The sequence below is a fragment of the Haliotis rubra genome, unplaced genomic scaffold (assembly GCF_003918875.1).
Source record: "Haliotis rubra isolate DU_JTF1 unplaced genomic scaffold, ASM391887v1 Scf169, whole genome shotgun sequence".
NCBI lineage: Eukaryota > Metazoa > Mollusca > Gastropoda > Lepetellida > Haliotidae > Haliotis > Haliotis rubra.
In genome coordinates, this window is record NW_025765658.1 from 995,563 (window position 1) to 1,009,516 (window position 13,954).

Genomic DNA, 13,954 nt, shown 5'->3' on the forward strand with positions numbered 1-13,954 from the left:
TCAGGCTCACTGACTTGTTTGACACATGTGATTGTATCTCAGTTGCATAGATTGAGTTTCATGCGGTTGATCACTGGATTGTCTGGTCCAGACTCGATTACTTACAGACCGCCGTCATATAGCGTAAATATTGATGAGTGCAGAATTAAACAACAAAGAAAGAAAGAAACCTAAACTCAACTGACCCATTACAGAATCAATTATTTGAGAGTACATTCATGTTTACTTAAGGAAGGTGCTTGAAAGATGAGAACAAACCATTCATATCATGTGAACTATTTGTTTTGTGTTAAAGAGCTCTACGTTTGGTGACAAAGTATGAATACCAATATTAATAGTGACTCTGGGTTGTTACATGTCACTGGCCAAGTTTGAAATTTTGAGATTATTCTGGACTCTGTATATGTTTCTGGTTGTGTGTACTGCATCTCTGTGTGGTGTTGCTTTACATGTTATGTGTTGGTGTACATATTACAGGGACAAATTGGTTACAAAGTATTTGACCTAATGAGACATAATAGTCTGTGTTTGAGCATGAACTCTATGTGTCATTGGTTTGAGTGAGGTCAGGACTGTTGCCCTAGAAACATTCAGGAGCCAGACCAGCCAAGAGTGATCAGATGCTTGATTGGCATTTTAGAAGATGATATTTGATGAACATAGAGATTTTTTCTGGGTTACATCTTCTTCTAATAAAAAGAAGATGTAACCCAGAAAAAATCTCTATGTTCAAGAGTGATCACTCGTCTATCTACTTTCTGTTATCAGCCTACCTTTAGAATACAGCACCACAAACTTTAAAAATACATCATTATACCCTTTTACGCAATTTTATGTGATTTTGTTCAAAAGCACGTTCTGGAAACAATGCCCTATGACGCCGGCATAGCAACGTGGTTTAGCTCAGCGAGTGCATATAAGCTCCGCTCACTGATGTTTCATCTCTACTAGCTATGTCATTGCGTATGTTCCAACTGTGTTGAGAGTTTCCAGTATGGGTAGTTGTTTACTGGTGGATGCACAATGTTTCGCAAGCACCAGTTTAAAATTTTATTTTTTTTTCACTAATACGCTCATATTTGTTTGTATTAAGTGGTGCTGAGGTGTTTTGTTTTGTGATATCTATTATTAGCAGTTTTGGTCAATTTAATTATTTAAATATATTTTATATTTCAGTTTCAACTTAACTATTAGGACTAAATGAATTATTAATGAGAACTAATATAATACAAGACAAATCTTATGGATAACAACTTCTTGGTTTATTTTTCACCATAAGATTTGTCTTGTATTACTACACCAACTTCTAAATGCCTTTGAAGAATTTCATCAGAGAACTAATATACATATATATTTTATTCATTAAGTAATTTGCATCATTACGCAGAAATGGAGTTTATTAGTATTTTATTTTTCGAAGCTGTAAGAATGCATTACACTGGAAACATCAGCCATTTTCGTGCCGGTTCGGTCAGTGTATTCTATTTATTAGGATTATTTCAATGGTTTAGGGCTAGGGCTAGGGCTAGGGTTAGGGCTAGGGTTAGGGTAAGGGACCCAATATAGTAGGTAGATGTCCTGTGTAATGCATGAGTGCCATTTGTTGTTTTTCCGTTTGCATTTTTAATACCTTTTTTCACACAAGAAACGGGAGACCAAAAATGTCAAAATTACATGATGAAATGGTTTAATGTAGAAATTTTGGGTAATGGAAATTGACCTGGCACTTGCACTCAAGCGCCTTTCACATGCTACATTTGTTCAGTAATGATTCGAAGGCTATCTCACCCTCGTGCCATCACTAGACATGCTCATGTTTCCCTCATTTCTTAGTGTGATCCACATTATCCTTACAGTGTTCCCTACAACACTTTTCTGTCACAAAATCACCTGATGATTTTTATGAAAGCATGTCATTCATGCATGCACCATGAAATCAACGTCTGACGCCTCACGTCAACAACAGTTTTCATGATTTTTATGAAAGCATGTCATTCATGCATGCACCATGAAATCAACGTCTGGAGCCTCACGTCAACAACAGTTTTCAGTTGGAGCCATATCGGCTCATTCCACACAACGCGGTATCTTGTAGATTACTGAATGGGTCGACTGTGCCAAATGGCATTGGGGCCATTCGGCAATTGTCCGAAGATTAAAATCACGAGACACTAAGTCTACCCATAACCTTCGTAATTGTCTGTGACCTATTCGATGCTTTCCGTTCTTTTCCGTGATGTCACAGAAATGACTCGATAAATTTGCACAATGTGTAACAGTGTGGACGTAGCTCAGTCGGTTAGCTGTCGGGCTAACAATCCGAAGGTCGCAGGTTCGCATCTGACAGATTCTCACAAACTGGTTGCTTGTCTTAGTAACACTTGACCTACAGCAGAGAACATCCTCAAGAGAAGTTGTGGTGCTGTATTCTAAAGGTGCTCCCTGTTATTATTGTTGCCTATTGTTACCTGATTGTGACATCAGCACTTTACCTAGGAGTGTGTATGTGTTCATGTGTTGCCTGATGTTGACAATGTATAAGTATCATTTACCAAGTACTGTAACTTCCTAAATGCCCCAATGACCGGTAACTGAAATATATGCACCTGTATAGGTAACTAAACAATAGTGTTGCACCTTGTAGCTCATTACACACTCTATATATCCTAATACAGCACAGATACTATATATGTAGCCATAAAGTCATATTGTGAAGTACCTTCCTCTGCCATATCTCAGATCTGACGCTATCATCCAGTCATAGCTCACAGCTGTCTTTGAGTGTGACCCCAACCATGGCTCAGACAAATCCCTCTTCGGACATAACAAGTTCCTCCAGCACTGCAGCAATGAGCACCCAGGCACCAACAGTTACTTCTTCCAGCATTGACACAACAAACACTCAGACAGTAACTTCTCCCAGTAATACAAGGAGTAGTTCTGATGTTTCAACAACACCCAGCACACAAGTATCAACAATAATTTCAACAATTCCCACAAGCACAGCAGGTATGTCAGATGGTAATACATTGTAGCTTCCTACTAATTAGTTACCAGTGTCAGAGTTTTGAGTATAGCACATGATCTCTGGAAGTAATTATATTGATGTAAGTAAATTAAATGTTTGAAGTTTCCAAATTAAGAACTGGCAGGTGAAAATTGCAAGAAAGGTGCAGTTAGTGTGAGCGAAATGCCTTTCTATTCTGTAGGCTGTAAACTGGAAATGAGAATATGTGTGGATGTAAATGCATGACCAGAATAAAATTGTAATATGGTTGTGGCAGATTTCTGATAATTAGTTGCAAGTAATTGTTTCTATCTCATTGCTGTTGATCACTGGATTGTGTGGTTCAGACTTACCTTTCATACACTGTCACCATATAGTTGGTGTATTGCTGAGTGTGGCGTTACAGAACAAAGAAAGAAACATTAACTCTACTGACACATTGCAAAAATTCATTATTTGAGAATACATTCATGTTTCCTGAAGTCGGCTGCTTGAACAAACCATTGAAACTTGATGTGAACAAACCATTCATACCATGTGAACTATTTGTTTTGTGTTAAAGAGCTCCAAGTTTGCTAACAAACTGAATATTATCACTCTTCTATCTACTTTCTGTTGTCATTGTTGCCTATTGTTACCTGATTGTGCCATCTGCTCTTTACACAGGACCAAAGGAAAATCATTCATAAGTAAAACAGAATTCATCAGTGTATATGTGTTCATGTGTTGCCTGATGTTGACAATGTATAAGTATCATTTACCAAGTACTGTAACTTCCTAAATGCCCCAATGACTGGTAACTGAAATATATGCACCTGTATAAGTTACTAAATGATAGTGTTGCACCTTGTAGCTCATTACACACTCTATATATCCTAATACAGCACAGATACTATAGGGCGGTGGGGTAGCCTAGTGGTTAAAGCGTTGGCTCGTCATGCCGAAGACCCGGGTTCGAATCCCCACATGGGTACAATGTGTGAAGCCCATTTCTGGTGTCCCCCGCCGTGATGTTGCTGGAATATTGCTAAAAGCGGCGTAAAACCAAACTCAGGCGGTCAGTCAGACAGATACTATATATGTAGCCATAAAGTCATATTGTGAAGTACCTTCCTCTACCATATCTCAGATCTGACGCTATCATCCAGTCATAGCTCACAGCTGTCTTTGAGTGTGACCCCAACCAGGGCTCAGACAAATCCCTCTTCAGACATAACAAGTTCCTCCAGCACTGCAGCAATGAGCGCCCAAGCACCAACAGTTACTTCTTCCAGCATTGACACAACAAACACTCAGATAGTAATTTCTCCCAGTAATACAAGGAGTAGTTCTGATGTTTCAACAACACCCAGCACACAAGTATCAACAATAATTTCAACAACTCCCACAAGCACAGCAGGTATGTCAGATGGTAATACATTGTAGCTTCCTACTAATTAGTTACCAGTGTCAGAGTTTTGAGTATAGCACATGATCTCTGGAAGTAATTATATTGATGTAAATAAATTAAATGTTTGAAGTTCCCAAATTAAGAACTGGCAGGTGAAAATTGCAAGAAAGGTGCAGTTAGTGTGAGCGAAATGCCTTTCTATTCTGTAGGCTGTAAACTGGAAATGAGAATATGTGTGGATGTAAATGCATGACCAGAATAAAATTGTAATATGGTTGTGGCAGATTTCTGATAATTAGTTGCAAGTAATTGTTTCTATCTCATTGCTGTTGATCACTGGATTGTGTGGTTCAGACTTACCTTTCATACACTGTCACCATATAGTTGGTGTATTGCTGAGTGTGGCGTTACAGAACAAAGAAAGAAACATTAACTCTACTGACACATTGCAAAAATTCATTATTTGAGAATACATTCATGTTTCCTGAAGTCGGCTGCTTGAACAAACCATTGAAACTTGATGTGAACAAACCATTCATACCATGTGAACTATTTGTTTTGTGTTAAAGAGCTCCAAGTTTGCTAACAAACTGAATATTAATAGTGACTCTGGGGTATTATATGTCACTGGCCAAGTTTGTAAGTTTGAGATTATTCTGGACTCTGTAAATGTTTCTGGTTGTTTGACTGCATCTCTGTGTGGTGTTGCTTTACATGTTATGTGTTGATCTGCATATTTCAACGGCTTGCATTTTCTACTTTGCATTGGTTCTAAATATTTCAGTTTGAACACTTTTATTGGGAATGGGAAGAGGTTCACTTTATATTAAAATGGTATCCATGTTTAAGGAAAGTCACAATCAGCAGGTGTATCAAGTAAGTGAGTGATGTCTGACCTGATGTGATGCAACTAAAGTGCCAGGGGGTTTGCTTTCATTTTGAAGGTAGCCATAGTTGTTGGTGCATGAACAGGGACAAATTGGTAACAAAGTAACTGACCTAAAGTGCTACAATTTGAATTCTTTCATTGGAAAAAAGAAGCAGATCATTAATCTACTTACCATGTGTAGAGAGAGTAACAAAATACCCATCTAAATGGCATTGTGTAATCATGCCCATTTGTAAGTAATGAATTGATGATATCTGTGTAGATGTGGACACCCATACCTCAAGTGGAGCTGACACTTCTCTTTCTCCCAGCCCGACATCTGCTGTCGCTACAGCTTCTCCCAGTGCATTGCCGCCGCAGTCGACATCCTCAGTGATCACATCAACATCAGTTCCATCATGTGCAGGTTAGAGGTGGAAACACTGCAGGAATTTACTGAACATTTTGTTGGCAAATGAGAGAGTATGCACAGTGTGTTTGACTTGGATTCCGTTTGTGTTCTCAGTTCCTCTACATCAGAGTTCACACATATTCCACACATTACACCATCTAATGAAGAATGGTACTCTTTTTAAAGAATGAAATGTCTGTGAGAATTCTTGAAAGAATGCTATACTCATTCTCATTATTTTATGAAATATGTGACCTTTCATGCAAGGTACTGATGACAAGTTACCAAGTTCATGCATAAAGTCAAACACATCCTAAAGTGAATTTGCTTTCTTTCCAGGTGCTGCCAGTAACCTGCAAATGACCCAACGTCCAACTTTGACATACAGTTCCTCAATGACCAAAGTCACCTTTTCCTGTCGAGTGCAAAAGGTTGCTGACACAGGGGTCACCTATACAGTCAAATGGGTGGTAGGAAGCACAATATTAAAGACCGATGAACTTAATGACAGATTTTATGCCCAATTGGACTCCTCATCTCTCAGCAATGAAGAGCGAAACAACGTCTTAGCTAAAGGGGTAAGTGACCTTTTTGTGTCAACATATAATGTAGGTCATCCCCTAATGTAATCTTTCTGCCATGTTAATACACAGCATTGGTGACCCCACTATGTCAACATGTAGGTTAATACACAGCATCAGTGACCCCACTATGTCAACATGTAGGTTAATACACAGCATCAGTGACCCCACTATGTCAACACGTAGGTTAATACACAGCATCAGTGACCCCACTATGTCAACACATAGGTTAATACACAGCATCAGTGACCCCACTATGTCAACACGTAGGTTAATACACAGCATCAGTGACCTCAATATGTCAACACAGGTTAATACACAGCATTGGTGACCTCAATATGTCAACACGTAGGTTAATACACAGCATTGGTGACCTCAATATGTCAACACGTAGGTTAATACACAGCCTTGGTGACCCCACTTCTGTCAACACATAGGTTAATACACAGCATTGGTGACCTCAATATGTCAACACGTAGGTTAATACACAGCATTGGTGACCTCAATATGTCAACACAGGTTAATACACAGCATTGGTGACCTCAATATGTCAACACATAGGTTAATACAGAGCATTGGTGACCCCACTATGTCAACATGTAGGTTAATACACAGAATTGGTGACCCCACTATGTCAACACATAGGTTAATACACAGCATCAGTGACCCCACTATTTCAACACGTAGGTTAATACACAGCATTGGTGACCTCAATATGTCAACACACAGGTTAATACACAGCATTGGTGACCTTAATATGTCAACACATAGGTTAATACAGAGCATTGGTGACCCCACTATGTCAACATGTAGGTTAATACACAGAATTGGTGACCCCACTATGTCAACACATAGGTTAATACACAGCATCAGTGACCCCACTATTTCAACACGTAGGTTAATACACAGCATTGGTGACCTCAATATGTCAACACATAGGTTAATACACAGCATTGGTGACCCAACTATGTCAACACATAGGTTAATACACAGCATTGGTGACCTCAATATGTCAACACAGGTTAATACACAGCATTGGTGACCTCAATATGTCAACACATAGGTTAATACACAGCATCAGTGACCCCACTATGTCAACACGTAGGTTAATACACAGCATCAGTGACCTCAATATGTCAACACAGGTTAATACACAGCATTGGTGACCTCAATATGTCAACACGTAGGTTAATACACAGCATTGGTGACCTCAATATATCAACACGTAGGTTAATACACAGCATTGGTGACCCCACTTCTGTCAACACATAGGTTAATACACAGCATTGGTGACCTCAATATGTCAACACATAGGTTAATACACAGCATTGGTGACCTCAATATGTCAACATGTAGGTTAATACACAGCATTGGTGACCTCAATATGTCAACACAATTGACATGTTTGACTATGAAGGATGGTGAGTGAGCGGTACTTACCTTTTCAGTATATTACCTGATCACAATATTTAACTTTGTTTGACTGAATAGGCTACCAGGGCTGTATTTGTTGGTGACTTGTCTTTTATGTTAGTACATAGGTATTAAATATAAATCCATTAATAATATTATCTGAAATCAGTATGCGTCCTGAAAAGAAAGAACCTTTATGTTTTGGCAAGGCTTTTCAGGACTTTCATTGATGTGAACAGAAAGGGGAAATATTGTGCTTATTGTGCAGAGGTCCCATAGAAATCAATATTAGATGACAGAAATATTAATTGTGAATAACAGAAGATTGCATTCAGGTGAAGTGATGCCTCTGTATGTCAGTGTTTTCTTGTTCCTTTGTTGATACTGAATTATACAGTGTTTGTTTGTTTCAGATTGGCTGCAATGCCACAGCATCCATCAGTAACTGTCAGAGCTCAGAACTGACAAGTGAACAGTACTATCATTTCCAGTTCAAGGTGATTATTTATGGTTTACTTGAAATCAGGCTGGTTCCTTTCGATGACTTTGGTGGTGTTCCAACTGATGTTGTGGTTTGGGTTGGCTTTAAGGTGGTCGGTTATGGCAGACTTAGAGTCTTTGTTTCTTACTGAGGCCTGGTGTTCTTTGATCCTAATGGTGACTGGTCTTGATGTTTCACCAATATATATATCACCCAAAATACTTCCCATGTACCACTTGCTTGACAACGACATTAGAATCTATGTCGAAACGTCGCCTATAAAGAATAAAGAAGTTGTATATCCATAAAAATAGTCCTCATTCTTCATCTACCCAACTTCTAGAATGCCAATCAAAGAAGTGTAGAAGATACCCTCTATGTCCTACTCAGTACAACAGTTGTCAAAGATACCCTCTATGCCCTACTCAGTAAAGCAGTGTCAAAGATACCCTCTATGTCCTACTCAGTACAGCAGTTTCAAAGATACCCTCTATGTCCTACTCAGTACAACAGTTGTCAAAGATACCCTCTATGCCCTACTCAGTAAAGCAGTGTCAAAGATACCCTCTATGTCCTACTCAGTACAGCAGTTTCAAAGATACCCTCTATTTCCTACTCAGTACAGCAGTTTCAAAGATACCCTCTATGCCCTACTCAGTACAGCAGTTGTCAAAGATACCCTCTATGCCCTACTCAGTAAAGCAGTGTTAAAGATACCCTCTATGCCCTACTCAGTACAGCAGTTTCAAAGATACCCTCTATGCCCTACTCAGTACAGCAGTGTCAAAGATACCCTCTATGCCCTACTCAGTACAGCAGTATCAAAGATACCCTCTATTGTCCTACTCAGTAGAACAGTTGTCAAAGATACCCTCAATGTCCTACTCAGTACAGCAGTGTCAAAGATACCCTCTCTGCCCTACTCAGTACAGCAGTGTAGAAGATACCCTCTATGTCGTACTCATTAGAGCAGTGTAGAAGATACCCTCTATGTTGTACTCAGTACAGCAGTGTCAAAGATACCCTCTATGCCCTACTCAGTACAGCAGTGTAGAAGATACCCTCTATGTCGTACTCAGCTGTGTATTAACATGGCAGAAAGATTACATTAGGGGATGACCTACATTATATGTTGACACAAAAAGGTCACAGTACAACAGTATGGAAGATACCCTCCATGTTTGTATTAGTATAACAGTGTAGACAACACCCACCATGTTCTAGGTAATACAACAGTGTAACACATTCTGTAAGTACATGAACATTGAAGATATATTTTATGCTCTGTCATTGTAAGAGTATAAAGTTTACAACAGGGGGTATCCAGTGGTATGCTGAGTGTATTTCCAGAGACATCAGTTTACTGATATAGTTGCTTTATTAAAGCTTCAATGTCACCATTTATGTCATCTGATAAAACATTTGCTACCTCTTTGCCAATCACAATAACACCTATGACTGGTAGGCACACACATGCAAAGTCCCTACTGCCTGGTTGTCACAACCCCTGGTACCTGTGCACACATAATTGCAGTGCATTTAGTACTTTGACCTTGTTCTGTCTGTCTGTCCAGGTGACTACACCAGGCTCCATGCAGCTCATTGAAGGATTATCTGTTGACATTGGAGTGGATATGGGCATCAGGCCAGACATGTACTGCCCCCTCATGTATGGTGAAGCATGCAGTGTGTATGCTGAGGCAGCAGTTGTGGCCATGAACAGTAGGAAGTGTGTTGGGTCTCAGCGTACTATTGACCCACTGGTTATAAAGTCTGCTGGCTTTAGTGTAGAGAATGCTGTTTGTGGTGCCAGGATGTCAGTCACCACAGCAAGTATCAGCCTACACTCTGTCCTGGATCGCATATCCCATGCACAAGACACAAATGTAACCGTGAACATCTATCAGAGAGATCGAGTTGGGTCAAGAGACAACATTACGCTGATAAAAGCACTAGAGGTTTGTTATAGAGCTTTATTATTACATCAACTTTGATTACTGACTACATGAAGAGGTAAAGTGTGCCTTGTCAATCATGTTGTATGTATTTCCAGAAAGTCGGAGTCATATGACAATTTAACATTTCAGGACCTAGACATTATCCAATGCATGTATGTAACATGTAATTGCTTGGCATATTTTGTATTCTATCATTGCTCTATTCATATAATTTATACATTAATTATATATGTATTATAACATGATCAGGGAAATTCAAAACAGTTTAAATAAAATAATACATTCATTTGAACTGATAATAAATGTCAGCTTGAAAGTCAAATTTGTCCACAGGCTATATAAACTCATATGACATACATTGAGTGATATTGCCATAGTAACTGTTATTTTGTTTTTCAAATAATATATCTCCCACCACTTTGATTGTGGCAGATTACAATCATCGACAGGGACATGGAGAATGCACTCTGTGGAGCAACAGCAGATCCTCACCTGACAACATTTGATCTCCTGTAAGTAAATCTGCCACTATCATCAGTACCAGTGGTCAGTGAGTGGTAAAACACACAATTGTACCTCCAGTTAATGAATATATGTTGAACAATATCACAGTGACCTGTATATTAGATTAGATTTTGACAGCCTGTGACAGAGCATGTCATGGTTGTTTCAACCTAGGACCTCATGTTCCAATTTGCACCTCATGTTCCACATTGCACCTCTTGTTCCCACATTTCACCTCATGTTCCCACATTGCACCTCATGTTCCACATTGCACCTCTTGTTCCCACATTTCACCTCATGTTCCCACAATGCACCTCATTTTCCCACATTGCACATCTTGTTCCCACATTGCACCTCATGTTCCAAATTGCACCTCATGTTCCACATTGCACATCTTGTTCCCACATTGCACCTCATTTTCCGACATTGCACCTCATGTTCCCACATTGCACCTCATGTTCCCACATTGCACCTCTTGTTCCCACATTGCATGGCTTGTTCCCACATTGCACCTCATGTTCCGACATTGCACCTCTTGTTCCCACATTGCACATCATGTTCCACATTGCACTACATGTTCCCCATTGCACATCTTGTTCCAACATTGCACATCATGTTCCACATTGCACCTCATGTTCCCACATTGCACCTCATGTTCCCGCATTGCAGCTCTTGTTCCCACATTGCACCCCATGTTCTCACATTGCAACTCATTTTCCACATTGCAGCTCTTGTTCCCACATTGCACCTCTTGTTCTTACATTGCACATCATGTTCCACATTGCACCTCTTGTTCCCACATTGCACATCATGTTCCACATTGCAACTCATGTTCCACATTGCACCTCTTGTTCCCACATTGCACCTCATGTTCCCACATTGCACATCATGTTCCACATTGCACCTCTTGTTCCCACATTGCACATCATGTTCCACATTGCACCTCATGTTCCACATTTCACCTCATGTTCCCACATTGCACCTCATGTTCCCACATTGCACCTCATGTTCCCACATTGCACCTCTTGTTCCCAGAAATGCAGGTGCTATTTTAGGAACCAATTTATGTTGATATATATCTGGCATGCTGCCCATTTGCTGGTATGTATAAAAACTAAGACAACTACATTTGTCAGTTAATGTTAAGAGGCTGTTTGGTTTGTTTGTTTGGAGTTGATGTTATTACAAATAAAAGAGGTGATTTTGGTTCATCAAACTAAAATATGTTATATTTAGAAACCTCAAGCTCTTGCTTGTCAGTGGTATATGGATCTATGCAGAAGTATCATAACAAAACCAAAAAGTTGTTATTTAGAAATTGTGAGGGTGATTAAAGCAGCAGTGGCAGTTACTGAAACTAGCGGGACATTGTGTCTTTAAGTGGCAGCATAGTATTAAGACAAGTACTAAACAATCTGCATGATGTCAGTAAACATGGAGTGCTTGCAACTTTCTGAACTTTCTTGTTTAGGTTAGTAGAGTTTGGACATTGTGGTTTAGATGGGTGTTGTTTCTACAGGCACTATGACGTGATGCTTGAAGGAGAGTTTATCATGTACAGACACACAGAGCTGGAGACAGAGGTAGGTGAACAACTTCACTGACAATATTTTTAAGTCAAGGGACTAAGTGTATATAGCAAAGCAGCGCCCATGTGTATGTTGTAACTACGTGCTACAGAAAATATATTTACTCAAAGAAAAATTGTTTGATGAATATCACACAGAGAAGTGTTTAATGAATATCATGATGTATTGGAACAGGTTCGCATTTACATGAGACGAGTCGGTCTTGGCAGCGGGGTGTGTGGCACATCTATCCGCAGTGGTAATGATGTCATACAGATCAATAAGTGTGACATAGTCCCGACAAACACTACAGAGAAACTGCCTCTCAAAGTAAAGCAATATTTCAGGAAATCACTCACACCTAGAACCAAAATCTACCAGGAGGAGGAAGGCAATACGTATAGGGTAAGTACATGGTGAAGATACAGGTCAAAGTTGACGTCACAGTTCACTGTTCACATACAGACAGTACACAAGGTGAGGTCATACAGACAGTACACAAGGTGTGGTCATACAGACAGTACACAAGGTGTGGTCATACAGACAGTACACAAGGTGAGGTCATACAGACAGTACACAAGGTGTGGTCATACAGACAGTACACAAGGTGTGGTCATACAGACAGTACACAAGGTGTGGTCATAGAGACAATACACAAGGTGTGGTCATACAGACAGTACACAAGGTGTGGTCATACAGACAGTTCAGTATGTGTGGTCATACACACAGTTGAGTATGTGTGGTCATACAGACAGTTCAGTATGTGTGGTCATACAGACAGTTGACTGTGGTCATACAGAGAGTTCAGTATGTGTGGTCATACAGACAGTTCAGTATGTGTGGTCATACAGACAGTTGACTATGTGTGGTCATACAGACAGCTGACTATGTGTGGTCATACAGACAGTTCAGTATGTGTGGTCATACACACAGTTGACTATGTGTGGTCATACAGACAGTTCAGTATGTGTGGTCATACACACAGTTGCAATTGACTATGTGTAGTCATACAGTCAGTTCAGTATGTGTGGTCATACAGACAGTTCAGTATGTGTGGTCATACAGACAGTTCAGTATGTGTGGTCATACAGACAGCTGACTGTGTGGTCATACAGACAGTTCAGTATGTGTGGTCATACAGACAGTTGACTATGTGTGGTCATACAGACAGTTGACTATGTGTGGTCATACAGACAGTTCAGTATGTGTGGTCATACACACAGTTGAGTATGTGTGGTCATACAGACAGTTCAGTATGTATGGTCATACAGACAGTTCAGTATGTGTGGTCATACAGACAGTTGACTATGTGTGGTCATACAGACAGTTCAGTATGTATGGTCATACAGACAGTTGACTATGTGTGGTCATACAGACAGTTCAGTATGTGTGGTCATACACACAGTTGACTATGTGTGGTCATACAGACAGTTCAGTATGTGTGGCCATACAGACAGTTGAGACTATGTGTGGTCATACAGACAGTTCAGTATGTGTGGTCATACAGACAGTTCAGGTATGTGTGGTCATACAGACAGTTTACTATGTGTGGTCATATGGTGGTTCACTTATCAAGCAGTGCATGCTGGTTTCAGATTCTGTTACCATGTGGCTCAAAGGTGACTGTTTCAACACTAGCAGACATATTCATGAATGTGTGGGTGGAGCCTTCAGCTTGGGTCATTGGACGCTCTCACAAGGTAAGCTTAAGACTTGTGTGCGCAACCTTTTTTGTTACTAGTTATGAAGATTTTGTTAATCCTTATGTTAGA

At 39.8% G+C, this 13,954-nt stretch overlaps 1 protein-coding gene across 3 annotated transcripts in view; it reads left to right on the plus strand.

Annotated features, from left to right (window-relative positions):
• The window catches only part of LOC124272358 (mucin-4-like), a 45,534-nt gene that overhangs the window by 26,108 nt on the left and 5,472 nt on the right, over window positions 1–13,954 (plus strand). Inside the window, exons 1-10 of one of the 3 annotated variants that reach the window (XM_046707527.1) lie at window positions 2,742–3,009; window positions 4,137–4,406; window positions 5,549–5,692; window positions 6,017–6,255; window positions 8,085–8,168; window positions 9,727–10,110; window positions 10,543–10,622; window positions 12,134–12,197; window positions 12,378–12,587; window positions 13,778–13,882. In XM_046707527.1, coding sequence (XP_046563483.1) covers window positions 2,796–3,009; window positions 4,137–4,406; window positions 5,549–5,692; window positions 6,017–6,255; window positions 8,085–8,168; window positions 9,727–10,110; window positions 10,543–10,622; window positions 12,134–12,197; window positions 12,378–12,587; window positions 13,778–13,882 — 1,794 coding nt within the window. In that variant the 5' untranslated portion in view covers window positions 2,742–2,795. Of the gene's footprint in view, window positions 1–2,741; window positions 3,010–4,136; window positions 4,407–5,548; window positions 5,693–6,016; window positions 6,256–8,084; window positions 8,169–9,726; window positions 10,111–10,542; window positions 10,623–12,133; window positions 12,198–12,377; window positions 12,588–13,777; window positions 13,883–13,954 lie in introns of those variants that run through there. The other 2 variants (XM_046707528.1, XM_046707529.1) reach the window with 2 other exon arrangements.